At 44.1% G+C, this 9,381-nt stretch overlaps 1 protein-coding gene across 4 annotated transcripts in view; it reads left to right on the top strand.

Moving 5' to 3' along the window:
- Nucleotides 1-9,381, top strand: part of LOC119460732 (medium-chain acyl-CoA ligase ACSF2, mitochondrial) — a 53,781-nt gene that overhangs the window by 17,388 nt on the left and 27,012 nt on the right. Inside the window, exons 2-4 of one of the 4 annotated variants that reach the window (XM_037721803.2) lie at nucleotides 3,860-4,028; nucleotides 4,343-4,471; nucleotides 8,386-8,439. The exons of 1 other annotated variant lie outside the window; for it this stretch is intronic. In XM_037721803.2, coding sequence (XP_037577731.1) covers nucleotides 3,860-4,028; nucleotides 4,343-4,471; nucleotides 8,386-8,439 — 352 coding nt within the window. The remainder of the gene's footprint in view (nucleotides 1-3,859; nucleotides 4,029-4,342; nucleotides 4,472-8,385; nucleotides 8,440-9,381) is intronic. 2 more of the 4 variants (XM_049671781.1, XM_037721805.2) reach the window with 2 other exon arrangements.

Genomic DNA, 9,381 nt, shown 5'->3' on the forward strand with positions numbered 1-9,381 from the left:
GAGGGGCAGAAGTCCAAGCAGTCGCGGATTGTTTTGCAGCCCATTTCTCTTCCTTATATAAAGATGCAGGTTTCAACGCTGATGTCAGTCAGCAGCACACGACGGTTCCTACATCTAGTGCGGTGCTGTTTGATGAAGAGCTTGTCCACGAATGCCTTAGGCGCTTGAAGCCTTCCCTATCCTGCGGCCCTGACGGCATCCCTTCCGCAATTCTAAAAGCTTATGGCAGTATATTTGCTCCTGTATTGACATCTATATTTAATAACTCTTTGACTACTTCCACTTTCCCTCACATGTGGAAAACTGCTCGTGTTTTTCCTGTATTTAAGTCTGGATGTAAATCAGATGTGTCGAATTATCGCCCAATTTCTCTTCTCTGTGCTACGTCCAAGATTTTTGAGCTTGCTCTTCACAACATATTGTCTTTTACTGTGAAGAACTCGCTCATTCCGAATCAGCATGGATTTCTCACCGGCCGCTCCACTATCACAAATCTCGCAAGTTTCATGACACAGATCTCCACGCCGGTACTTCAAAGGGGGCAAGTTGACACCATTTACTGTGATCTCAGCAAGGCTTTTGATGTAGTCAGCCACTCGCTGCTTCTGATCAAGCTTACGCACCTTGATGTTGACTCGTCAGTTGTGAATCTCTTGCGCAGTTATCTTCTTGATAGATCGTGTTATATTAACGTCAATGGCCAAACATCTTCTTCTTACTTGGCAACTAGCGGCGTCCCTCAAGGGTCAGTATTAGGACCACTCCTTTTTTTAATTTTTATTAATGACGTTCTTTCTGTTATTCGGAACTCTTCTTTCCTTCTATATGCCGATGACATCAAGATTTTTAAGAAAATTCACACTGTTGATGACTGTCCCGCCCTGCAGTCTGACCTGTTTTCCTTTTCTAAATGGTGCAAAGATAATAACCTTACCTTGAATGCTGCTAAGACCAAAGTCATGACTTTCACACGCAAAACAGCAAGTATTTCTTTTTCTTATTCTATAGATTCTGTGCCGTTGTGTAAGGTCTGCGAGATCAATGATCTTGGTGTACTTTTTGATGCAACCTTACACTTTTCGGCTCACACTAAACGTGTTGCAATGCGGGGTATGCGCTCTCTTGGTTCTGTATGCAGACTATCGAGAGAATTCAAGTCTCCTACACCGTTCCGCAAATTATACACAACCATCTGCCTTCCTCAACTCGAATATGCGTCGGTCGTCTGGAATGGCTCTTCTAGATCCAACAGTGACATTATAGATCGTGTCCAGAAAAAGTTTCTAAGCATATATAATCACCGCTTTGCAAACCTGAACATTGCACTCTGTACTAGCACTGTTGGATTGTCATTGCCTTCGCTTCGCGACCGACGTAATCGCGCTGACCTTCTGTTTCTCTTTAAAGTCCTTCACGGTAACCTCACGTGTCCCGAACTTCTCAGCTGTGTCATGTTCCGCATCCCACGCAAGATCACCAGAGAACATAGACCTTTCCATGTGCCTGCCTGTCATCACGAACACTTCAACTGTCCACAGAATACAGAATCTTTATAACGCTTACTTTCGTGAACTTGATATCTTTCATAACTCCTTGTCATCGTTCTTGTCCGAGCTTTGCCTTGTGTTATAATATCATGTATTGTTCAAGTGTCCTTCTCCTCCTTTTTCTTTTGTATTTACTTTGCGCTTTGTTGTCCGTACTCTCTTCTTTTCACAATTTTTATTTTTATTCATTTATTTTTTAATGATTTTCCCCTGAGTGTCTTGTTTTTGGTTTGTAATGTATGCGTGCGCCAGCACTCAGACCTTAGGGTTGTTCCTGGGCACGTTAAATAAACATGATTGATTGATTGATTGATTGATTGATTGATTATTATTTAAGCATATATCATCACCGCTTTGCAAACACGGACTCTGGGCCCTGCTCTAGCACTGTTGGATTATTGCCATTGCCCTTACTTCGCTGCCGACGTAATCGTGCTGACCTGCTTTTCCTTTTCAAACTCCTTCACGGTATCCTCATGTGCCCCGAACTCCTCAGTTGTATCACATTTCGTATTCCGCGCAAAATCACCAGAGAACACAGACCTTTCCATGTTGCTGCCTGTCACCACCAACACTCAACCGTCCATAGAATACAGAGTCTTTATAACGCCCACTTTCATGACCTTGATATTTTGCACAACTCTCTGTCTTTGTTCTGCTCTCAGCTTTCCGTTGTTGTGTCTTAGTTTCACCATATTGTTCAACTTCCCTTCTCCATTTTATTATGTATGCATTTTGCGCCTTCGGTTACATGTATGTACACTTTTCTTTTCAAGATTGATATTTTTTATTCATTGTTTTTTTTTCACTGATACTCCCCTGCTGTATTTCTTTTTCTATGTATACGTGCGCCAGCACCCAGACCTCACGGTTGTTCCTGGGCACGATAAATAAATGATTGATTGAAATGATTGATTATTATTATTATTATTATTATTATTATTATTATTATTATTATTATTATTATTATTATTATTATTATTATTATTATTATTATTATTATTATTATTATTATTAATCATGTGAGCATATGTAAACACCTCAAAGAGAGAAAGAGATGAACGATAAAATAAGGGAAAATGAAGAGGAAGTCACCACACAACACATGACCCAGTCACACGCAAAGTATTAACATTACATTGTCAAATATTTCATGGTAAAACCGACATTCTAAAGGAAAAATATTTACACAGGCCTTCTCTCCAAGTACTGATCATTGTCCTAAGATTTTAGAATATCGCACCAAAACTAATAGGTATGCTAATTCATTTTTGGTCGTTCCATTAGCGAATGGAATCGCCTATCAAGTCAGCAAGTGTGCTGTTGTGTCAATGGTGTTTTGTTTTTTGTTTTTCGACATTGTAATCCCCTGCTGTAGCGCCTTCGGGCTAAGCGGGGTATAATCATTGAATACAGATTAAAGAATCTAGTCCAATGGTTGACAAGAATTCCAGCACAGCTTTGTGAGCCTCATATCAATAGGAGAAAGAGTAAAAAATCATGCCGAATACGATCGCCCTCGACGCGCAAGACGAACAGAGCAACACGGAGTAGGTAAGGTCTGAGATTGCCAGCGTCACATCGCCTTATTACTTTGTTATTCGGATTTTACGGTGTGTGTGAGTGGTGTATTGCTGTGGAAAAAGAGAAAGGCGAGAGCCGCAACGGCTACAGTGAGCTGGACTACAATGGTCCCAAAAACGAATCTTATACAGCCATGGCTACAAGCTGAGAGGACAGAGGAGCTGCGCGCATTTTTCCCTTGTCGAGTTTATGCAGCAGCGACGCACATGAGTTTTAATGAAGTGTGCGTTGACAAAGTGCTCTTTTTCAGTAAGTTTACTTTCGCAGGTCATGCGAAGAACTTAATCTTTGTAAAAAAATTGGCCATTACATTATCGAATGAATGAATGAATGAATGAATGAATGAATGACATCTTAATAAGAAACCCTGGCGCTGTGGCCTATCTTGGGGGTCTTGGAAAATTTAGGTGTGGGAATGGGTGGAAAGGGATGACCAAGCAGATGATCGTCAGTCAGCTTTCTGCATGGGCGTCACAATCTGAACAGCAAACCAGACTCGTCAGCCAAGGCTTATCGAGTCCGTCCGCTGTTCAGATCCAAACCTTGTAGTTCCGAATCGCCGTCCTGTCTAGGTATTTGCGGCGTGCCTCTTCGTCAGCCCGATAATAGCACTTCAAATTAGGTGGGAGGAAAGAGGAGATTGGGAAAAGAAAACGTATGCGGGAAGTGCTGCTGTACCCTAGGTCTAGTATTGAATTAACAAACACGCGTTGCCATGTCGCTTCCAGGCGGTCGCTCGTTGGCCTCAGCTACCACCACACCCCGGGCAAGCAGCCGTTGCTCCCGCTTACGCTGGGCGAGGTGGTCGACCGGGCGGCGGACCAGCACGGGGACAAGGTGGCCATCGTGTCGTGTCACCAGTCAATCAGGAAGACCTACTCAGAGTACAAGAGAGACGTGAGTGGAGGCCTTCTCATTCCGTATTCACGAAGGAAAAAAGAAAAAGGAAACATTTTTTTAGTACGTGAATTTCGCTTATCCACGTTCGCTTATCCAAGTTTTTTCGCGGATGCAGATGTATCCGTGCGCGAGAAACTCACCACGACTCACTATGAGCTTTTTTTTTTTCCTTAAGCAGATGAACATGGTCAGGCGCTGTTACTAGAGGCCATCACATTTGCTCGCAATTATAGTATATAGGCGTATAGCATCAGATACCGTAAAAAACACGTGAGATGGCACGATAACATGTGCTCCTTCGTTCTTCACAGATTGACCAACTTGCCGCCGCCCTTGTGTCCCTCAAGCTCCGCGTTGGCTCCAAGATTGCCATGATTGCACCTAACATGTACGAATGGCCAGTCGTGCAATTCGCAACTGCCAGGGCAGGATTGGTCCTGGTAAGTGTGCAGTGAAGGCCATTGTGCCGATGGCGTCCTAGGGAAGTTAGGCCATACCTGCTGATTATACACCTGTAATTTTATTTGACAGCGATCACATGGACATTCTGGGCGAACTTTCAGCGCCGCCATGATGTTCTGTATTAAGTCCCAGTGCAATAAGATCCTATCGTGTGGCGTATGCTATGGGTGCAAGCGTAAGCGTGCCAGGATGAGCTAAGAGGGATGGTGGCTTGATGCGAACCGTCCTCCCGCTCGCGGTCACGTGATCAAGCTCGCTAAAAAAAAAAGGGGGGGGGGGAGACGTGAGGGCGTGTCTCCTCTACTAGCCTGGTCGTGGCTACGCATGGCTGTCCGCGCGGCTGGACATATTCTCAGGTCACACGCCGTATTTTTGAGGTAACCTGCAGTGTGTGCAAAGGAAAGGATAAAGATGAGCCGAGATGGCTGGTGTCTTGATGCGCACAGTGTTCCCGTGCACCTGTGATGTCACGTAATCTCAAGTATCCGTGACGCGGTGAAGCAAAGGTAGCACGGAGTGTTCGCCCCCGCTGCCAGCGCTCTTAATAATAATAATAATAATAATAATAATAATAATAATAATAATAATAATAATAATAATAATAATAATAATAATAATAATGTCTTTATTTGTGTCCTATAAAAATACACGACACGGGAGACCTGCAGTAAAAGCTGTCATGAATGACAGCTTGACAGAGCCGTAGGCCCCACATACACGAAGTAGTTACACAACGACATCACGCCAGCCATGTGGCAACGAGTGTTCATGGTCATCGAGTGAGATCTGTTCATGTTTGCCTGCTCGGGCGCGACAGCATTCTTGTGAATTTAATTAGGAAGCGAATGTTTGCTGCGATGTATACGAACTGCTAAATCTATGCACCGTACTTCGTGTACTGCGAGTTTTATTTCTTTAAATCGAGGATTGCTACAAATAAGACATAGTAGAGAGAAGTGTTATATGGGAATTGAGTGGGATCGTGCAAAATTCAGGAAACGCAGTAATTTCCTGCAATGACCGTCAGCTCGAATCACTGTAAAATCTAAAGCCATCTGGACTCACTTTTTAAATCAAATGACGTAGCCGATTGTCGCAAACTTATGTGTTGTCGAAGATATATTAGTGTGAGCATTATTCATACGCTTCATATTCTCATCTGTACATACTCATCATCACCATTCTGGGACTTGTGGTGGGGCTCTCGCTTTAGAGAATAAAGGAGAAGCGAGTGACCGCCTAAACCTTGTCTCACAAGTGGTGGAGTGTGCTGTCCGGTTCCTCGGTCCTCTCGCCCCCGGTCTCGCTTCAGCTTCACCTACGCTACATCCCTGGAGCTCCGCTCGGGTCGCCGCCTCTTCCAACTGCACTCAACCATGTCTCAAGACCAGCAGGCCAATACCGCGACATCTACCTTGCCTGCTCCGGCGGTAACCCCTTCTTGGATAGTCACCACCCCTCAAAAGGATCCACCGGTGTTTGCTGGACTTCGCGGTGACGACGTTGAAGACTGGTTGGAGCAATACGAGCGCGTGAGTGACTTTAATCACTGGGACGAATCTGCAAAACTGCGGCACGTCGTCTTCTATCTTACCGGCGTCGCAAAAACTTGGTTTTCCAAACATGCGCTTGATCTCGTAAACTGGAGCACGTTTAAATTTCACCTACGACAGATTTTTGTGAACTCTTCCGTCCGCTCAGATATCGCCAAGAAGAGAGTCGTACACTTTGTACATAGAGGACGTCCCCGCTCTGTGCCGCCGCGTGAACAGCTCGATGGCGGAGAGTGACCGTGTACGCCACCTGCTCAAGGGTATTGCGACTGTGGCATTCAATGCTCTTGTCGTGCTGAGCCCCACCACCTGTCCCAGAATGGTGATGATGAGTATGTACAGATGGGAATATGAAGCGTATGAATAATTCTCACATTAATATATGTATATATATATATATATATATATATATATATATATATATATATATATATATATATATATTGTCGCGTAGCTGTTCGTCTTTACGTTTCTTCGTCGCCTATGTTGTGCAGGAGTGTTCTTTTCTTTCTTATCGTTTTGTTTCTCTCAAAGTGTCTTTTCGCCTCGAGTGTGTAGGACAGCTGGGGGAATCTCAGGCTGGGCACCACCCGTTTCGCCTTAGGGTCCGGCTGGGTGACGGCGTTGTCGGCCGTCTTTGTACTTGGCGGCAGATTCCCCGTCTTCCGATTCCCCAAGCTGTTCCGTAAATGCTTCCCGACTCTTTTGTGCACTTTCTCTTTCTAGACACCGACAGTTGTTCTTCGCTCTAGCTCTTCAAAAGCCCAACGGCTGTCTCTGTAGTTTTCTGTGTATTGTTACTTTGCTTTGAGTCATAATTCTTTAGGCCGATTGCTGTCACCAATTTTAAACCCGGCAAAGCCCGCCCACGATTGGCTGTTCGTGTTTGAATCTGTGTGGCCTGATTGGTTCCGGTCAGCGAGGATTCTGATTGGTGTTTTGTTTGCTCTCTGGCGGGTTGTTGGGACGCTTCCGAGGGCCCCGGCGAGGGAGTTCGCGCCGGAGACACCAAGGGAGTAGGTCGCAGCGAGAGCTGCTCAGATGTCATAGTTGTGTAATGTGCAAGTATCTAAAAGTGTAATTCGAGTAACTAAAGTTCAAATAAACCAAATCAGGAAAATGTCTATGGATCTCCGGTGTGATCGCCTCATCTCTCCGGTGCGGAACAAGTAGCGACAACTTTTCTACGCTACAATATATATATAGACATGCATATATTTTCTTTGACAACACATAAGTTTACATATATGCAAGAATCGGTTGCGTCATTTGGTTTCACACTTTGCTTTATTGCCCAATAGTATCAGTCGGTGGAGGACCTTCGTCAGGGGCTGCAGGCAAGCGAAGTCGTCCTGTTAGTCGCCCAAGCAGTAGAGTGGGTGTGGGCTTTCTTCCTTTCACACCCGCACAAGCACTATACAAAAATATATTTCAGAACAAATAAACATAAATAAATACAAGGTCCAGGAGTAACACTGTTCAAGTGGGCAAAAGCTATGTAAACGTGGTCGCGATTCCTCTAATTAGAAAAAGAAGGAAGAATATGTGCGGACGCTGCAGACAGTCTGCCTATTATACACGTTTATATATATATATATATATATATATATATATATATATATATATATATATATATATATATGTCTCCTGCCACGTGCCCGTAACTGCCTCGCTCAATGCAGTCACATGAACTGTTCTGTGGCAAAAGCGAAGCAACAAGCATTCTGCGTTCCCTGGTGTTCCACCTCCCAAGAACTGACAGACCCCTGTGGTTCGTAGCTCCGATCATCTGGCGTGAAGCGGAGTATGCCACCATGTCATTTCTAATTTCGTTCCTTTAATATCGTCCATGGCATAGCAGATGGCCGTGTGAAGCACCCGGAAGCAAGTATCGCGACCACCTGCGCATACTGCTGCTATTGCACGAATTTGAACGTGCTATGTCAAGTAATAATGACACTCGAGCCAGGATCTTGTGCGGGCGACTGCGTTAACTTGGTTTTCTTTTAAAATCTTATGAAGAAAAGCCACATGATAACTCAATCTTTTCAAACGATACGCAATTTGATGATCATCGGATGTTGTAAGATTTTGTGTGATTTTTTTAGTTACATGTGATGTGGGTAAAAGTAGAATAAATAGAGTATCAAGACAGCTATCTAACGAATCAATTTATGCACGAGTCGAGCATAAGAACACCGTGGCATTTCACCAATGCACTGAACACCACTAGCTATGACAGCTGGCTGAAAAATGTTCGGCTCTCACTGTATCATTAACTTGCTTAAATTGCCAAAACATGAAATGTCTTTTCTCTAACTCTTTCTATGTTTGCACAGGTGAACATCAACACTGCTTACCAAATTCCTGAACTTGAATACAGCTTACATAAGGTAAGCAGGGTTATCTTTATAATCACCTTCCACACACTTAGTGTCCGCAACGATAAAGACGAATAAGGGTAACATAGTGGCTATATCATTGTTAAGAACCACATTAAGCATCAAGTCATCAACAATGGTCGTACAAGAGATGTTTCTGGAGCCATGTGGTCAAGTAATACCATGCACTTGATCGTGGTTAACCGAGTGGCAATAAAACGAGCAATACTGTATGCCGGCTATAGCGCCCTTGGCACTTCTCGTGTTGTATGTTCTTACGATAAGAACTGCGTATTTCTGCACAATACAGCAAGGCGGATTTCGACTGACCAATCAGGAACTTTGTTGGGACGGAGTGATGACTATACAGTACGGTCAACGTAGGTGCCATCGGCAGCTTGTTTTCTTTTTTTTTTTTTTTACGAATCATTCGGTGCAGATCCGCCATAACCAACCAGCCATGTGTGGCCTAACCAACCTTGAAGCGTAACTTTTGCTACGTTTCAAAAGCGTTCTCTCTAATAAGCTATCGTGTATTCTAAATTGGAGTATGCTAACGTTCTAGCGCAAAAATGTTCGTCGTTGTTCTTTGTTTCCTGCATTTTGTGCCATTTTTTTATCGTATGACAGTCATTTGTTCTTGAAAAGATAGTGACGCAAATATCCAACGTTTTCAATGACGTAGCTCCGTCATTTAATAGGTGACCCGTAAAATAGCGAGGGATTGTGGGATGCGCCGTCTGCTAGCTGCTTCCGGTTCGAGTCAGCGCAGCCGCCGCCACCACTTCGCCCAGTCCGTTCTTTCTGGGGTTTTACGGGCCAAAACCAGTTCTGATTATGAGGCACGTCGTAGTGGAGGGCTCCGGATTAATTTTGACCACCTATGGTTCTTTAACATGTACTATAACGCAAGCACACGGGCGTTTTCGCATTTCGGTTCCATCGAATGCGGCC

Source organism: Dermacentor silvarum, chromosome 8 (genome assembly GCF_013339745.2).
Source record: "Dermacentor silvarum isolate Dsil-2018 chromosome 8, BIME_Dsil_1.4, whole genome shotgun sequence".
Lineage (NCBI taxonomy): Eukaryota > Metazoa > Arthropoda > Arachnida > Ixodida > Ixodidae > Dermacentor > Dermacentor silvarum.